The sequence below is a fragment of the Gigantopelta aegis genome, chromosome 3 (genome assembly GCF_016097555.1).
Source record: "Gigantopelta aegis isolate Gae_Host chromosome 3, Gae_host_genome, whole genome shotgun sequence".
In the NCBI taxonomy this organism is placed as follows: Eukaryota; Metazoa; Mollusca; class Gastropoda; order Neomphalida; family Peltospiridae; genus Gigantopelta; species Gigantopelta aegis.
The window spans coordinates 62,680,113-62,698,592 of NC_054701.1; the positions used below are offsets into that span (position 1 = coordinate 62,680,113).

Here is an 18,480-nt window from a genome sequence, read left to right on the forward strand (position 1 = left end):
CACATTTTAATTTATGCTTTTGTTTAAGTATTGAAATTTCTTTTGTTTATACAATTACATGTACTTCTATGCATATGTTTATGTACATGTCTATGCATGTTCAATTCAATCCGATGAATTTCAGCTGGGCAGAATTAACAGAACCAGTTATGTAATTTGTTGTTACCAAAGATACTGTAAGGTTATCTAGGATTGATCCCCATAGGTGGACCCATTGGGCTATTTCTCGTTCCAGCCAGTGCTTCACAACTGGTATAACAAAGGTTGTGGTATGTACTATCCTGTTTGTGGGATGGTGCATATAAAAGATCCCTTGCTGCTAACAGAAAAGAGTAACCCATGAAGTGGCAACAGCAGGTTTCCTCTCTCAATATCTGTGTGGTCCTTAACCATATGTCTGACGCCATATAACGGTAAATAAAATGTGTTGAGTGCATCATTAAATAAAACATTTCCTTCCTTCCTTCCTGTGAGGTTATCAAGCTGAAAGTGACCATCAGCAGTTATTTTCCTTATTTTGACACCCAATTGCCAGTGTAGTTTTTGTGCTGGGATGTTTCATTCATTCATTCATTCATTCATTCATTCATTAATTTCATCAGCAGTAAATATTTTTGAAGTTATAAATCCGAGATTAGTTATTCGAACATCAGTTATATACAAGACAAATGTTCTAAATTCAGACATTAACAGGGTTCGTACAGATTTGAGAAGTATGTTAATTTGAGTGGTCATAATGAAAAGCCCATGAATTTGTCGAAAACCCATGTAGTGCTTGAATTTGGTGAAATTATCTTGAAAAGTGCTCGAATTGCATATTTCTGCTGATATATATTCAAATTTACCTTCCTCAATTTTTATTTTCTCGTAATTCCAAAATGTGTCAGCTTTTTTTTTGTATTTTGCACAAAATATGCTAATCTAGTTTTTAAACACTATGATGAATTGTTCACTATTAAAGCCGTTTTGGATCATTTAAATTAGAAGTACTTACATTTTATTATTTAGAATATTAATTTTTCATACACCTGAAGTGGTTTTGGTCATCCAGGTGTTTGTAATACTCCAAAATGCATTTTTCATAATTCTAAAAATGTACGTTCGTCTGAGAAGTAATGGTTATTGAGACCAGCTCTAGTCTTATTTTTGGACGTCATTTCGCCATCAAAGACTTTAGCTTGTCTCTGTTATAACCTTATCCAAATGTGTTGCAGGTTTGTTGATTAACTAAACTTAGTGTACCTTTTTTTTTATGTGCTGAAACTAGGGTCTGCGCATTTAACAATGCTTCGAATAACTAGGCTCATTTTTTCATTGATATATTTTTTTTAAATGTACATATTATTTGTGTTCAGTAAGTGTCAGCACAGTAATGTATTTATAAAAAGCTATATTTTATATTAGATATCTAATTTTAAAAAAATTTCAATATCTACCGTATATGTAAAGTTATATATTTATAAATATGTACATGTTATTTTTAGATTTCTACTATAATAAAATGCATATTTATTTTGTCTGTGGACTACGAAGCTGATCTGTTCATTACTGTATTACTCATCACTTTTTAAGGTAGTACTAACCAAATAACATCTGGCTGGGTCAAAATTCGAGGTGCACCCAACTTTTGATACAGCAGTTAATACCACAAGTCCTGTCATTGGTGATAAATGTGTGTTTTTTGTAAAAAAAAAAGCCAAGTTTCATCTGGGCAAAAAATGTATGCAATTTTATTTCATCTAGTACCACTGTGTCAAGTAGCCTTGTGCTTAAAACATGTATGGGATACTGTAAAAAAAAAAAAGTACTCAACCCCCAATTTTTTATGATTTAGTTTAAGGGAGAAGGGAGGTAGTATTTATATGATGTGGTGTATATGTCGATGACACGCTGCAGGTATGAGTTTTAGCCACATATGTTACTATTTTTGTCTATGGAATTTGATTTGTTGGTATACACCCTTAAAGGAGGGGACAATCAAGGCATTTGACCTGGTATGCGTATTCAACGATATATAATGCACATTATTGCTTAATATCAACAAGTATAATCGTATAGTTAATTAATAAAACGGTTAAATGTGACATCTGCTATATATAACGGGCGCAGCCATTTTGTACCATCCCGATGAATACGCCCTCTGGCGAGCTGGTGGTTACGTAATACCTAACGTGTCATGTCAGGAATTAGTCTTAGAACTGAAGAAACAAAACATACCTGATTTTTGCGGATGCATCGCATTATTCTGTAATAATAGTCATCCCAGTAAGCCAGCAACAATTATATATTATATTTAATACAAAATAAACCACCATTGTCAAAGTGTTGAAATAACTGTATTATTATTTGTACATAAAATAACCCACGTACTGAAATAATAATCGGAGTGTTTTCTTAGTTAATTGGTTGTTTGTTTCCGTGGCCTGTACCTGTGGTTCCTGATTGGCAGGTGTATATTTAGACGGTCCCCAGACACTGTGTCTAGACACACTAAAAAGACGTGCCTCTTTTATTAAGATCACAAGGTATTGTCTGTTAGCCGCGCAGACGCCCCTCAAATCGTAATGGACATTATCACTTTATTACTGTAAGTAATTCTGTCAAACCCTTGATCAAGTAGACTTTCCCATCAAAAATCACAAAACTAACCAATTACGTAGTCCCAAAGAAAAGAAAATTATCACTTGGGTATCGTGAGTGGTCGTTTTTCCTTGAACGTAGCATACCAATAGGCTTAATAGTATGCATTTTTTTTTTTGGATTTAAAAAAAAAAGAAAAATACTATAACTCCATTTCATTCTATTGATGCAAATTGAAATATATTTACTTAAATAGTTTATTGTACTACCAAGTCATTTATGTTGTTTTACAAGTCAGGTTGATGAAAGCGAAGCGCCTTGTCATAAATTAGAGTGTTTGTTTACACTGTGCATTGAGCAGATGGACGGAGCTGATGTCACTTCGCCCCAAGCTATACCACCGGATGTCACAAAAACGAAACTAAATGGCTGTCCCCAGTTAGCAGGAATAATCATGTTTTTTTATTAACTCTAAAATTACGCGTTTTTCATTTGTTAAAGTGTCAGTATGTGTTGGTGGTCCGGGTATGCATCTTTCCAACACATAAATCTCTTGTTTGAGTTTACTCTACCTTTAAGATCAATGATGCCTAAAAATAGGTCACTAACTTTATATGTATACTAGCTGGGGTTTTTTTAATGTAATGTCTCAACTTTAATTTTTTTTTTTTTTTTTTAAAACACTTTGATCTGACAGCAGTGAATTACACAAATAGACTTATGGGACTTCACTATACTTGTAAAACAAGGGATTAGAAGGAATTTGCTCTGCACATTTTCAGCATGCCATAACTTCTACACAAACAATAAACAAAATTACACAAAAGGAATCGAGAAATTAATTAAGATAATGGCTCTCAAACAGTTAAAAAAAAACTGCTGGGTGACTTCTGCTATAAAAAAGTACAATATGTGCATATTGTGTCGATAAGGTTAAATATGCGGTTTCATCTTCCAATTCTTTAGCATTGTTTACTTGTAAAAAACACACAAAAAACCCAGCATGTGATTCTTCCGCTAATTGGCGGAATTCCGCATTTTACATTTTTTTCCTTTCATTCATTTTCCTTGCATTCTGCACCATTCCGCGTCTGGAGCTCGACGCGGTAAGACATGTTTATTTCGCTTGTGCACACTGCACGTACTTTCGCGGCTCGACTTGGGAATCCATCACTTCGTTGTTTTTGTCAGCGAAGTGAAGTTTTCTACTGGGATGTATGCGACCATTGGAACTGATTGAACGCTGGAACGCTTCTCGTTTCGACAGTTTGGATTCTTTTTTAGCGAGATTCCTTGCCTCCACGTCATTTCTCCGTCTGTCTATGTTGACTTGTTTTTTTCGTGACTCGTATGACGGCCATTCTGCAGAACGCCACGGTTGTTCGCGTTTAGTCTCTACATGTCCGAGCCTGCCCTAGCAGCACTGGAAGATTGACCGTCCCACTCTAAGAAGAAATAGGAAGCGGGGTCGGCCCCTACTACTCTTTTCTAAACTTTACTTTGTTTTATTGTGATACCATCTCGTATCCTCCGGAGTCGGGCCCGTCCGCACCACTATACCAACCCATGACAACTGGACTATACCCTAGTCTGATTCTCTCTCTCGTTCAAACGGATCCAGCTTCTCAACATCTGTACTTCAGCACAGCACTACACCATCAACGTCTATTGACTGTCAATCTAGTGGTTTTCTTGACGGGATGCAACCCATCTCGTCCCTACAAGCTGTGCACCCTAACGGCCTTAACGAGGCCACTCACGTGGACATATAGATCGGACTTTAAACTTTTAGACCTTCGTTCAAAATTTTATGTCGAAATTACTTTCTTTTTTTTAATATTATTAAATAGTCCGATCCTCTCTTCTTTCTCTTATTTATTTTTGGACTGTCATTCTAAAATGCTCCAAATTATATAAATATTCGACCGAGCAGTCAATTCTTTTTATTTTTGGCTTGTAACTTTTTTTTTTCTTTTTTTTTTAAATTCTATTAACTTTTTTACTAATTGCTATTTTCAAAATTCTGCTCATTTTCAACTCCATCCCGAGTCAGGCCACCGATTTTATCTAATTTCTTTTTGACCACCCGATCTAATCTAGCGACCAAAATTAATGAGTAGAATTTTCTTTATTAATTATATTAATTAGAGATGCGCATCAAAAGTTTAAAAGGCCCACTATTTAATTTTTGGATGAAAATTTTAAAATTGTCCGCTTCGGACATGCTCGAAACTCTAGTGGTATATGAGCATGTAAAAATTATTCGCACTCGCACTCGCATTCTGCACTCAATTACGTGCCTTCGCCACGCATGTATAATTTTCAGCTTTTTTTAGAAATGTTTCAATCACATGCCTGTACCAGGAGCTAATCTCGGAATGAATGAATGAATATTTAACAACCCCCGCACAAGGCTATTGGGTGTCAAATCCAGGACTAAGAAAATTAAGTCACATTTATCAAAGGGGTATTCCTAGTTTAAAAAATGGGCTGCAGACCCCTACCTACCTGCCTTCACTTAATTTCCATATTCGATGACTGCAGTACAGTGTATCTGTCCAGCCAGGCAGCCATCAATCTATCTATCTGACTGTGTCTGTCCGTCTGTTTATCTATCTATCAACAGGCCCGTAGTAATCCAAACATTATTTTTTGATTTCACTAAGCATGGAGGATGTGAGATATAATTACCCTCCGCCCATATGTGTTATCAGATACTTTTTTGTTGCTCTCCGAGTTACTTTGAAAGAAAGAAAGAAGCGTTTTATTTAACGACGCATTCAACACATTTTATTTACGGTTAAATGGCGTCAGACATATGGTTAAGGACCACACAGATTTTAAGAGGAAACCCGCTGTCGCCACTACATGGGCTACTCTTTCCGATTAGCAGCAAGGGATCTTTTATTTGCGCTTCCCACAGGCAGGATAGCACAAACCATGGCCTTTGTTGAACCAGTTATGGATCACTGGTCGGTGCAAGTGGTTTACATCTACCCATTGAGCCTTGCGGAGCACTCACTCAGGGTTTGGAGTCGGTATCTGGATTTAAAATCCCATGCCTCGACTGGGATCCGAACCCAGTACCTACCAGCCTGAAGACCGATGGCCTAACCACGACGCCACCGAGGCCAGTTATTTTAAAAGAGAAATGTATGTTTTGGTGACAGTGTTTGGCAATATTATATTTTGGACATGATTAATGACACCATGCAGCACGTAACCTACATCCACAATTGCAGCTAAAATAAATTAAAGAATGGTGTGTTGCAAAACCCCCACAAAAAACCATTAATGTAGATCATCTGTTGTAAATGATTCAATAATCAAAAATATATTTGAGATTTGTATTGTTGATTTAAGGCAACTGCATGACAAAGGAAACATTTTGTGATACGATATCAGTTTTAGTGCATTGAATTTTATAGCACTTGTAAAACTCTTTTTTACTATTATCTCCCTTTGATGCATAAGACTCCTCACCTAAACCTTCAACCCACCTTCATACTCCGTCTCTCTCTCTCTCTCTCTCTCTCTGGTTTTCTCTCTCTCTCTCTCTCTCTCTAGTTTTCTCTCTCTCTCCCTCTCTCTCTCTCTCTCTCTCTCTAGTTTCTCTCTCTCTCGTTTTCTCTCTCTCTCTCTCTCTCTCTCTCTCTCTCTCTCGCGTTTTCTCTCTCTCCCCCTCTCTCTAGTTTTCTCTCTCTCTCTCTCGCTCTCTCTCTCTCTCTCTCTCTCGCTCGCTCGCTCGCTCTCTAGTTTTCTCTCTCGCTCGCTCTAGTTTCTCTCTCTCTCTCTCTCTCTCTCTCTCTCTCTCTCTCTCTCTCTATCGCTCTCTAGTTTTCTCTCTCTCTCTCTCTCTCTCTCTCTCTCTCTCTCTCTCTCTCGTTTTCTCTCTCTCTCTCTCCCTCTCTAGTTTTCTCTCTCTAGTTTTCTCGCTCTCTAGTTTTCTCTCTCGCTCGCTCTCTCTCTCTCTCTCTCTCTCTCTCTCTCTCTCTCTCTCTCTCTCTCTCTCTCTCTCTCTCTCTCTCGTTTTCTCTCTCTCGTTTTCTCTCTCTCTCTCTAGTTTTCTCTCTCTAGTTTTCTCGCTCTCTAGTTTTCTCTCTCTCGCTCTCTCTCTCTCTCTCTCTCTCTCTCTCTCTCTCTCTCTCTGTCTCTCTCTCTATCTCTCTCTATCTCTCTCTGTTTCTATCTCTCTATCTCTCTCTCTCTCTCGTTTTTTTCTCTCTCTCTCTCTCTCTCTCTCTCTCTCTCTCTCTCTCTCTCTCTCTCTCTCTCTCTCTCTCTCTCTCTCTGTGTGTGTCTGTGTCTGTCTATCTCTATCTCTCATAGATTGAGTGACACATTTGCATTTCAATCATAGCAATCTTTCGAGATGTCACCGTCATCAAAGCACTAAGTCTTGCTTATAAAACACTTATAATTATATTGCATTTTTATCCTCACATCAAAAATATACATCATTTGATTTAAACAAAAAACATTGCAGAAAATAAAGAGTTGTTAGCCTGTATTTTAATTATCTACCGGAATGTCGGTGTTCTAAGTGGCGTGTGTGAGATAAGCAATGATAAAGGTGTGTCTTCAAGTGGCGTGGAATATAAACGTACTTCACCATCTGGCGGGACATCAAGGTTGATTCCAGTCGTTTCTGACAAAAGGTAAGTTCTGCCAAATTCAATGTAAACGTCATTTGTTGACAAGACCCCCACACAGTATGTACATTATATATTATGTCATTAAAATTCAGCTCATTTGTGTGAATTACAAATAGTGCAGTGCTCATGTCGGCTAAAAACAATAATAACTTTTATTTCTTTCTCTTTTAAAAAAATAATAAAATGGACCCAACATTTAATGTCTGGAAGAAACGAATTTTTACCTTCTCCACTTCATAACGTATTGTAATGGTAGATAAATCACTATGTTTTTGTTTTTGTTTTTAATTTGTATTTTGGTAACATAAATACTAAATTTTAATAATAAAAACAATATTTTGTAAAACAATGAATTGTCTGCAACTAGTTGTATTTAGTTTATGAATAAAAATTGGGAACATATTTTGTAAACATTACATAACAGTAACTATAGTCCTTCCCACAGGGACCACCTTTTTCCATACTATAGAATTGACTACAAGTTATTTATTTCTGAGCAGATTGTTTTCTAAATTGCATACAACAATGGTGGGGTTTTATTTATTTATTTCCAAAACACTTTTACTTATTTATTAAAATAAAAAATCAAACATTTTTTGTAAGAGGATTGGACGGACTTTATACGTTATCGCCATCTTTCGGAAAGTCTTCCCTCGTTTTTTTTGTTCACCTTCTATATGGTCTAGATAAATAACCTGAATAGTAATTCTCTATAGCTAAACGTGTACACAGAACCCCTCTCAGCGACTGGATTAAATTCTGTTTTCTTTTCTTTTGGGTCTTACCATAATTAATTATGATCATATTATAAGCCAAGGTCGTCCAAATACCAAACAGTTACCGACATTAAAATTTTATACATCTTTCTTCCACACCCGTTGGTGAGAACACCATGCGTTATTTACGACAACACTTACCCTGTTAACACACGCACGTGTGTTAACAATTTCAAGACAAACGACTGGCTTCCCCTAGATGATGGTCAGGTCACCAATGCCATATATCCAATGAAAAACAACACGATAGAAATCGATCACACTGTGACGTATAGTTAACCTAACAATCACGTGTCTGTGACGCGTAAGTCAGCTACAAGTGCAAAGGGTTGTAAATATCTTTTAGTCGAAAAAGATGTTAAAATTTGCTTAAATTTTAAGTTAAAAACTTCTCTTTTTTTGAGGATATGTAAGAAATAGAATAATACATTCATGTCCGTTAGATACCAGTTATCTCACAACTCGTTGTTTAAAAACGTATCAAACTCGCTTTTGCTCGTTCGATACATTTTAAAACAACTCGTGAGATAAATGGTATCAAACGGCCACTCATGTATTATATTCTGTCGATATATTTTATTTGTTGAAAAAAAATCCATAAAACAATTCAAGAGAATTCGAAAGTAGAATATAATCTCCTATAAAAGATCTATTTTTAATTCCTCATCAGGTTGATAAATAGCCTACCTTTGTTTGGACGAGGTAAACAATTTAATAAATTGGAATTTATCAGTATTTTATCATCGCTTTCGGTTCAATAGGTCAGGATTAAAATATAAATTTGCTACGCATGCATGATGCTAGCTAAAAGTTCATGGTTGATGGTATGTATGTGCGTGTGCGTGTGCGTGTGTGTGTGAAGCAAACCTTTTGGGGAAAAAACACCCCCAAATAATTGATATATATATATTTTTATTTTTATTTTAATTAATGAATCAGAAAACGAATATCTGATTTAAACAAAAATTTCAATAGAATATTAAACGTAGGCTCTAATATATTAAATTTATTACAATCTGTAAAGAACTTAATTTTATCTTGCAGACAGCATGAAAATCTTTATTTTCCTGTTGGCGGTGACAGTTGTCTATGGGTAAGATAAATTATAAATATAATTTTAAATTATCCATTTGAAGGGTAGAGGGTTGTAGTTCACCAATAGAGCGATCGCTTGAGGTGCAGTATGATTTATTTATTTATTATTATTATTATATGTGTGTGTATATATATATATATATATATATATATATATATATATATATATATATATATATATATATATATATATCTGTGTGTGTGTGTGTGCGTGTGTGTGTCCCCTTTCCTTTTACGCCTTTAAATTTCATCTCATTTCTTCCCGATCTAGCAACTCCTATCTTTCAACTTCTTTCGCTGTCCACCTCCACATCCCAGTCCTTGTCTCTCCAACCGCGACATGTGCTTGTCTCTTGTGGCTATCTGTGCCACACACTTGTCATTCCCCATTAGCCTTTAGCTTTAGCCGTGGGCTTAGTCTGACCAATTCGGAGAGTGTTCAGTAGTTACTTCTAGCATTGTTAAGAGGCACTTGTAACGACCTACTATGCTCCCGTACTACCGGCGGACGTTAGTGTCGTGAGTCAGACCAGCTTTGTTAGCGGCAGAGGACAAGGATGTCAGGTGGGTGCAAGGAAGTACACAGAGACTGCACCCGTGGAGGAATTTGAGACAGTTAAGCGATGGTGTGGACACCTCAGAAGACAGAGTTGGAGGAAACTGACAGAAAGGATCGAAACAGATTGAAATCATGGGAGAAATTGGAATTTGTTTTATATAAGAATTGTTCGTCATTTTTTTGCGAATATATCGTTGTATAACGGTCACAAAGTGTATAAAATCGCGTCGCCCAATCAGAATTGAGGAAATCGTATAAACACGGACATTTTGTAATCGTAAGATAATGAGAATGGTAGGCAGAGGTTTGAACCACTGTCGTCAGCTTGATTGTCCAGCAGCCTGTCCACTAGACCACGGCTCAATATGATGCTATCCTGTCCAAGGGCGGATCCAGAAAATCCATTAAGGGGGGAGGCAGTGACATGTGGCCGAAGAGCACAAATTTTCCCGAAGTGATTCCTCGGATTCCCCAACGTAAAAAAAATAAAATATATATAACTGTTGCAAGATTTAGTCTCCCCCCTCCCCCGTAGATCCGCCACTGTTACCCCCGCCACAACGTTCAAACATGTGCTTCGTGACACAGCCCTCTCCTTTCACAAAATCCTGTAGGCCTACCTATACTCTGAAAGCCTTCATTGCTTTCTTTCAGTACTAATCACAGCCTGCCATAACACGTTATACTGTACGCAATAGTCTACATTATGACTAAAATCAACTACAGTACTAATCGCAGCCTGCCATAACACGTTATACTGTACGCAATAGTCTACATTATGACTAAAATCAACTACAGTACTAATAGCAGCCTGCCATAACACGTTATACTGTACGCAATAGTCTACATTATGACTAAAATCAACTACAGTACTAATAGCAGCCTGCCATAACACGTTATACTGTACGCTATAGTCTACATTATGACTAAAATCAACTACAGTACTAATAGCAGCCTGCCATAACACGTTATACTGTACGCAATAGTCTACATTATGACTAAAATCAACTACTGGTTTTGGAAGAATAAAAGATAATTTAGACACGTGACGACATTAGCCGTGCTTAGATCTACAGACGGATGTCCAAGTGGGTTCGGCAGTAAGATCTGATTTAAGTTAAGACTGTGAATCGAGATTAGCATAATTTGCGAAACGTCATTGTAGTCTCTATGTTAAATTTATTTATGGCCTGTATCTGTCGGTGCTAAAAAGCAAACAAACAAAAACACCAAACTGTCAAACAAAAAACCCCACTACCAACAACAAACAAAAAGAAAATAAATTTATATTTTCATTATTAATATTTTAAAAAATAAATTAAAATAACAACCCCTCCCCACAAAAAAACAAAAGAACAAAAACAACAACCCACATAACTGTTCAGTGTTGCCTGGAATAAACTGAACGACAAATGTCATTACTGTGCAGTGGATGATCCCAGGGCCTATTTAGCCTAAAATAACTGTGGGGGTGGGGACGGATGTTAGAAAAGTACGGTAACTTAAAAATAAAAAATAGAAATTCGTAAGGGGACTCTGCCCCCCTCCCCCTCCCCACTAAGTACGGCCCTGTTCATATATCCGAGATAATAATAAGAAATCTTACCAAAGCCATGTATTAATCAGTTCTAGTGCACTAAGTTCATAATTTTTTTAATTATTATTATTTTTTTATTTTTTTTTTGGGGGGGGGGGTCTATTTATTATTATTATTTTTTGTTCGTGTACTTACAAACTTTATAACGAGGAGAAACATTTGACATACACAGAAATTAATATTTTAAACAAGAAACCTAAATAACAAAATCTTCAGTATCATCAAATTCATGAAGACTAATGATCAACTGTAAACGTATTTATTTATTTATTTATTTATTTATTAGCTGTAACCCATACGATAGTCCTCTGGACCTGAGCGCAAATTGTCAGGAACAAATTTGACTACAAAACATGTAACTAAAAACCACTATGGTTTTCAAGTGGTCTGATATCTAAACTGTATGAAAACATGTGATAGTCATTTCAGAACCCCAGCTAAATATGAAAATGGTGGCCATTTTTCAAAATAACTGCAATTTTTTTTTTTTTATCTGTTAACATATATCACAAATTATCCTCTTATTCAAAATTGGCTGTGGTTAGGTATACTCAATTGATTGAATATTGTTCAGTTGCTTTTATATATTTTAAAATATCTGAAAAAAGCAAAGGACAAAATAAAATAAAAATATCTTTTTTTATTAGCTTGGTTGCCAATGAAATTTTTTTGAAAAATAAAGTAAAGAATTTTTTTTTATGTTGTTTAGCTTTTGTTAATCGGTATGCCCTATAGTATATCAGAACATTTTTTGTGGGGGCTTGAAGAATGTTTTCGCCAGTACTATGCAATTAGGGATGCAAGACTTATTCAATACTGAGATAAGAGGAAGGGCTAATAAATTTAAGTTTTTAGTCACTTGTATTATTTATATGATGATGAAAATTGGCAAAAAGTTATAAAAAAAAGTAATTATTCTTTGCTGTTGTCTATGAATAAAAATGATGTGATGATGGCCTCCATTTTGGCGGAGAAACTGAAAATATCGTTTACCTGTTAGCTTAAGTCATTCTAACTCATCAAAAAACATTTGAAACTGCTTGTAATAAAAATGTATTTATCTCCATTGCAGATACAAACAATTTGCTTTGAAAAGTAAAAAGTTTGTTTTATTTAACGACGCCACTAGAGCACATTGATTTTTTATCTTATCATCGGCTATTGGACGTCAAACATATGGTCATTCCGACATTGTGTTTTAGAGGAAACCCGCTGTCGCCACATAGGCTACTCTTTTACGACAGGCAGCAAGGGATCTTTTATTTGCGCTTCCCACAGGCAGGATAGCACAAACCATGGCCTTTGTTGAACCAGTTATGGATCACTGGTCGGTGCAAGTGGTTTACACCTACCCACTGAGCCTTGCGGAGCACTCACTCAGGGTTTGGAGTCGGTATCTGGATTAAAAATCCCATGCCTCGACTGGGATCCGAACCCAGTACCTACCAGCCTGTAGACCGATGGCCTAACCACGACACCACCGAGGCCGGTAATTTGCTTTGAAGTTTAAGGGTAATTAGATCTATAATGACATGGGTTCAAATCTCGGTGATAGGAATGTGCTCTCACATTGGTTTAAACCTTTTTATGCATCAATATAAAGGGCTAACACCTTTAATTTTTTATTCACTTTATTCCTATTGAAATGAAAATTGGCAGAAAATTACCCTTCTTCGTTTGTTTTGTCTGTGCGAAGATGAAAATGGCAAGGTATGAACTCTGACGACAGTTCTCTTTTACAAGTACCAGTCAATAATTTTGGGGCGGGATGTAGCATAGTGGTAAAGCGCTCGTTTGATGCGCGGTCTGTTTGGGATCGATTCCCGTCGGTGGGCCCATTGGGCTATTTCTCGCTCCAGCCAGTGCATTTTTAAAAATGGACGTCATTTTCATATATAGCTGGGCTTCTGATATGGCCATCACATATTTTCATGCAGTCAAACATCGTGCTAACTAAAAATAATTTTTTATAGACAGCATTCTCACAGCTGCGTTCATAGTAACCATGACATGCATACTGCCGATCACGTGATCGACTGGGTTATCCGTGAAATGGACCACAATCAGGACGGAAACGTCAGCGACTCTGAGATTATCGCAGAATTTATCATCAGCTTCGATACCCATCCCCGTAAGTTCACTAATGTCATTAAAATTATGAAAGGGCGGGACGTAGCCCTGTGGGAAAACGCTCGCTTGATGCGCGGTCGATCTAGGATCGATCTCCGTCGGTGGGCATATTGGGCTATTTCTCGCTCTAGCCAGTGCACCACGACTGGTATATCAAAGGCCGTGGTATGTGCTATCCTGTCTGTGGGATGGTGCATATAAAAGATCTCTTGCTACAAATGGAAAAATGTAGCGGGTTTCATCTCTATGACTATGTCAAAATGACCATATGTGACATCCAATAGCCGATGATTAATAAATCATTGTGCTCTAGTGGTGTCGTTAAACAAAACAAACTTTCTTTAAAAATATGCTAACTATCTTTCTTTTCGATTACTATCTACTTGTCATTATTTTTTTTTATATCTTAATCTTAATATACATTCTTTAAAAAAAAAAAAATCGGTTTCCTCCGATTCTGTATTCTCAGCTGACCACATAAACATTTATATGCACTGGCCTCGGTGGTGTAGTGGTTAATCAGATTTAAAGACTACTATACTGACTTCACTGACAATAACTGCAATTTAGAAAACAATCAGCTCAGAAATAAATAATTTGTAGTAAATTCCATAGTATGAAAAAAGCGTTCCCTTTGTGAAGACTATATAGTTTAGATATTTAATATAACAGTAGTATAAAATCTGCTGGGGTGTCATTAAGCAAATATGACTTTCCTATTCTTTCCAAAAGTAATGACATTATCTAATCTACTGTCCAGAGTGTTGCTGCTCAAACTGGTCTTGTTTTCGCCTCGAGTGTCTCATGAACAATTTCTTTTTGTAAGATGACCTAAAAATCGACCATGATGAGTTCGTACATCGCTGGCAGAACCACTATCGTGACGTCAGACACTTCGCCGAGTACCTGTGGCTCCACATGGATACCAACCACGACCACGTCTTGGACAGCGGCGACCTGACTGCGATCATTAGGGACATGGACGGTAAGAATTACACGTTATGACCAGGGCCCCGTTTTACGAAGTGACCGTAGCGCTAAGATCAACTTAGGTGCATGCGATAGTTATCTTAGCGCTAATATCGCTTCATAAAAAAATCGGCCAGGGCCCCGTTCCACGAAGCGATCTTAGCACTAAGATCACCTTAGTGCATAAGGTAACTATGGACTTATGGTGATCTTAGGTCTAAGATCGCTTTGTGGAACGGTCCCAGGTAGCTATGCACTTAAAGTGATCTTAGGGCTAAGATCGCTTCGTAAAACTGCCATGATTTTCGAAGTTCTCTTAGCGCTATGATATAGTAAAACTGTCGTAGGGTATATAGCATGCGTCATTGTGATGTCATAACTTACGACGATTTTACGATATCGTAGCTCTAAGATAGCTTCGAAAATCTCTAGCCTGGTGCGTCACCAGAAGGGATTCGGAGGTGAGAACGAACCACTGGTTGACATGTTTTTTTCTTCTTCAGTTTTGTGCTGTGAAAGGAAAAAAATAAAATTAAAATAAACATAAAGATGATTTTTTATTCTTCTTTTTTTTAAATTCACGGTGACTCCCTTCACAGTGGCGGAAAGGAGGGATGACGTCGTCGTGGTATTATTCACGTTTATAAAAATTAAAATCTCCGAAAGAAAACAGTTGGAATGTTTCAAGCAGGTAGGCCTATCTATTTGTTAGGTTGGTTGATGAAATAAACAGAAAACCATTGCTAAGCTTATAATTATATACTTTCTTCTTTTTCTTTTTTTCTTTCCTTTTTTTTTTCTTTCTTTTCTTTCTTTCTTTTCTTTCTGTTTCTTTTTTAATTTCTTTCTTTCTTTCCTTCTAAGTATAGTAATTATGTGAATGTAAACACGGTGTTATCCTGTTACAGGTGATCTGGATGGAACTGTAACAACCCATGAATTCAAATTATGGATGGAAGATGTATGTATTCTTAATTCAGAAATGCATCGTATACGTATATAATGGTGATTCAGACAAATATATACCAGTACCAATTGTGTGTGTGTGTGTGTGTGTGTGTGTGTACATGCGTGCGTGGTGTATCTGTATGAATGTGTGTGTGTGTGTGTGTACATGCGTGCGTGGTGTATGTGTATGTGTTTGAATGTGTATGGGTGTGTATGTGTGTGTGTATGTATGTATGTATGTATGTATGTATGCAATGTATGTATGTCTTCCCAGCACACACGCATATATGTATATGTGTGTTTGTGCTTATATATGTTTGTGTTTGCATGAATGTAAAGCAAATCAGTTTAGTACTGTTTTAAGTGTTACATGTATATAACATAATAAATATAACAGTAATTTAATTATACTGTGTTATTTACAGCTATACAAGAACTGCAAGACGGTGCAGCGCCCATGAATGCAGAAATAAAAACTGAACTACAATGAACTCAGTCTTCGAGAAGCTAACAAGACAGAGTTCCTTAATAAAAAATGTTTTTCTTTGTCTTTATGTTTTGTGTTTTTATGTTGTTGCGGGTTTTGTGTTGTTGTTTTTGTTTTTGTTTTGTGTTTGTTATTGCTGTTTTGTTTGAGGGGTTTTTATTTTATTTTATTTTATTTTTGGAGGGAGGGGGAATTTTTCGGCTGGGAGGCGGCGAAATATGAGTTAAAAGTAAATTACTGTGACACACCGTAGACATTTCAAGGAACCAATTCAGTGCATGTACTTGGCGTCCTCACCGGTGGAGCTGAGCGGGGATGGAGTGTAATGTGGTGGTGGCACGCCTCCCCTCACATACTCACCAAATTATAAAATGATGCGGTTCTACAGTAAATTTGTTTTAATAACGAGTTCAATGGATGAATCTTCGTGATTTATCTTTTACCCAGTTTCATTATAATACCCCTCCTCCACCACCCCACCCACAGGTCAAGGGCCAGTTCCGTACTACGATATAGCCTATATAAATACGTCAACTATCAAAGATGTACTAGCAGGCGCAGAACCAGATTGGCAGGGGCATTTAAACGTCTTTTTTTTTGTTGTCTTTTTTCATTATTATTTTTTTTTTTTTAAAGTCTGCGAAACAATGGGGCGTGCGCCCGTCTGCGCCCCCCACCCCCACCCCACCCCACCCCCACCCCTGGAACCGGGCTGACTAGTATATAATGTTCTATATACAAACAATAAATAGTACTAAATATTAAACATGGAAAATTCACTAAAATCAAATCTATAATTTAGCCTATATATTCCTGCGTTTATAAACCATACATTCTTGTCTGCTTCGTTATCAAAAGGTCAAAACAGCCATCTTCCAAATCCATCATTACTAAACTAAACGCCACATGCTTGTTGCTAAATATAAAATGTTTAAAGCGTTTTACCGACAACAGTTTGGTAAAGACCATGCCGAAATGGTTGTACATGAACATTACACATGTAGCTGCAAAATGCAGTAACCGAGTCCACCGGTGCGTTTGCAGTGCGTCGTAGGATCGATTCCCATCAGTTGACTCATTGGTTTGTTTTTCCCTATCCAGATTAGTTCCACGACTGGTATTTTGAAGCAGATTCCAACTATTTAGACCCAGTGTCATATAGTCCGTCTGCGGTAAAAGATAACTGATGAACTGGCATAGGCCTAGTAGAGTATAATGCTAAAACGTATAAAAACATATTACATGTATTAAGTTTTAAACTCATACCAACTCTAATACCATTTTACGAAAAAGAAAAAAAAAAAATGGAAATAAAAAAAGATTCTTAACAAATGATCATTAGTATAGATTAAAGCTCAATTCTACTATAGGAGTGAGGACAAAATGCTAAAAGAGCCAAGGTATGCAGTGTCACTTGAAGTCATACGCGTACGAAACAAGGGGCAAAAACCAGCCTGTGCACCCCCCCCCCCCCCCCCCACCACCCCCTACAAAAATGGGAGCCCGTACGCCTATGCTTGAACTAATCGACAATTTAGTACACAAAGACTAAAGGCAGAATTGCGGGTACAGACTAAAGACAGAATTGAGGGTGCTCAACCGTGGCTGTTCCATGAGTCGCCTTCATCCCTGTATTATTTAAAAAGGGATATTTAACCTATGCAGTTTGATGGCATTTTTAAATTTTGACTGAGATTGGGGTGTTTTTTTTGGGTTTTTTGTTTTGTGAGTTAATATGGGTTTGAAACGTAAAACATTGTAATATGTTTAACGTCAAGTTTAACGCCAATTATTATACATGTATGTATACTGAACAAAATAAGAAACTTCCGCTAACTTTGCTTGAACATAACTTGATGAAAACAAACCGGGGGAATAATTGTTATATATGCGTTTAAAGAGTGTTCCATGATGCATCGTTTGGTGCAAAAATCATGGCCATAGGTTAACAGAAACTGGGAGAAATTTTGACCAAGTGTGGTAGGGGTTAAAAAAGACCCCCACCCACTTAATAACGGGTATGGCCACCTCTTGAATTGACCACTGCAGTGCATCGCAGGCGCATAGAATTGACTAAAGTGTTAATTTCTGCCTGTGGAATATTGTTCCATTCCTGAATGAGCGCTTGACGAAGTTCGCCTCAATCGTCTGTCCAGACTATCCCAGACATTCTCGATGGGGTTGTGATCAGGACTTTTAGCGGACCAGTCATCAATGAAATCAATGTTATTTGTCCTAAGAAAATTTACAGTGTCTCTAGCTGTATGAGAGGTGGCATTATCATGCTGAAAAATCGAGATGTTGGCGTTGTTATGGAAAAGAGGAATGACGTCATGAGCGAAAATGTCATCGCGGTAACGTTGAGCATATAAATTGCCATCAATGACGACTAGTGGTGAACGATAACCATGGGCAATGGCTGCCCAGACCATGACAGAACCCCCACCCCCGAAACGATCTCATTCAAGAACACAACAGTCAGCATAGCGTTCATTTCTCCTACGGTAGACGCGCACCCTGCCATCACCACGTTGTAAAGAAAATCTGGATTCATCCGAAAAAAGAACGGCATTCCAGCGTCGCCGTATCCAACGAGTGTGTACACGTGCCCAATTAAGACGATTTAGACGATGACGTTGCGTTAAAAGGCATCCGACGTAAGGACGTCGTGCATGTAAACCATT

General features: G+C 37.2%; 1 protein-coding gene across 1 annotated transcript; it reads left to right on the top strand.

Moving 5' to 3' along the window:
• The first annotated feature begins 7,253 nt into the window (after positions 1-7,253).
• On the top strand, positions 7,254-15,859 carry LOC121391530. Its single transcript, XM_041523128.1, has 6 exons — positions 7,254-7,292; positions 9,056-9,104; positions 13,236-13,393; positions 14,219-14,377; positions 15,270-15,322; positions 15,735-15,859. Exons 2-6 carry the CDS (start codon positions 9,061-9,063, stop codon positions 15,768-15,770), a joined length of 450 nt encoding a protein of 149 aa, XP_041379062.1. The 5' UTR covers positions 7,254-7,292; positions 9,056-9,060; the 3' UTR covers positions 15,771-15,859.
• Positions 15,860-18,480: the final 2,621 nt, after the last annotated feature.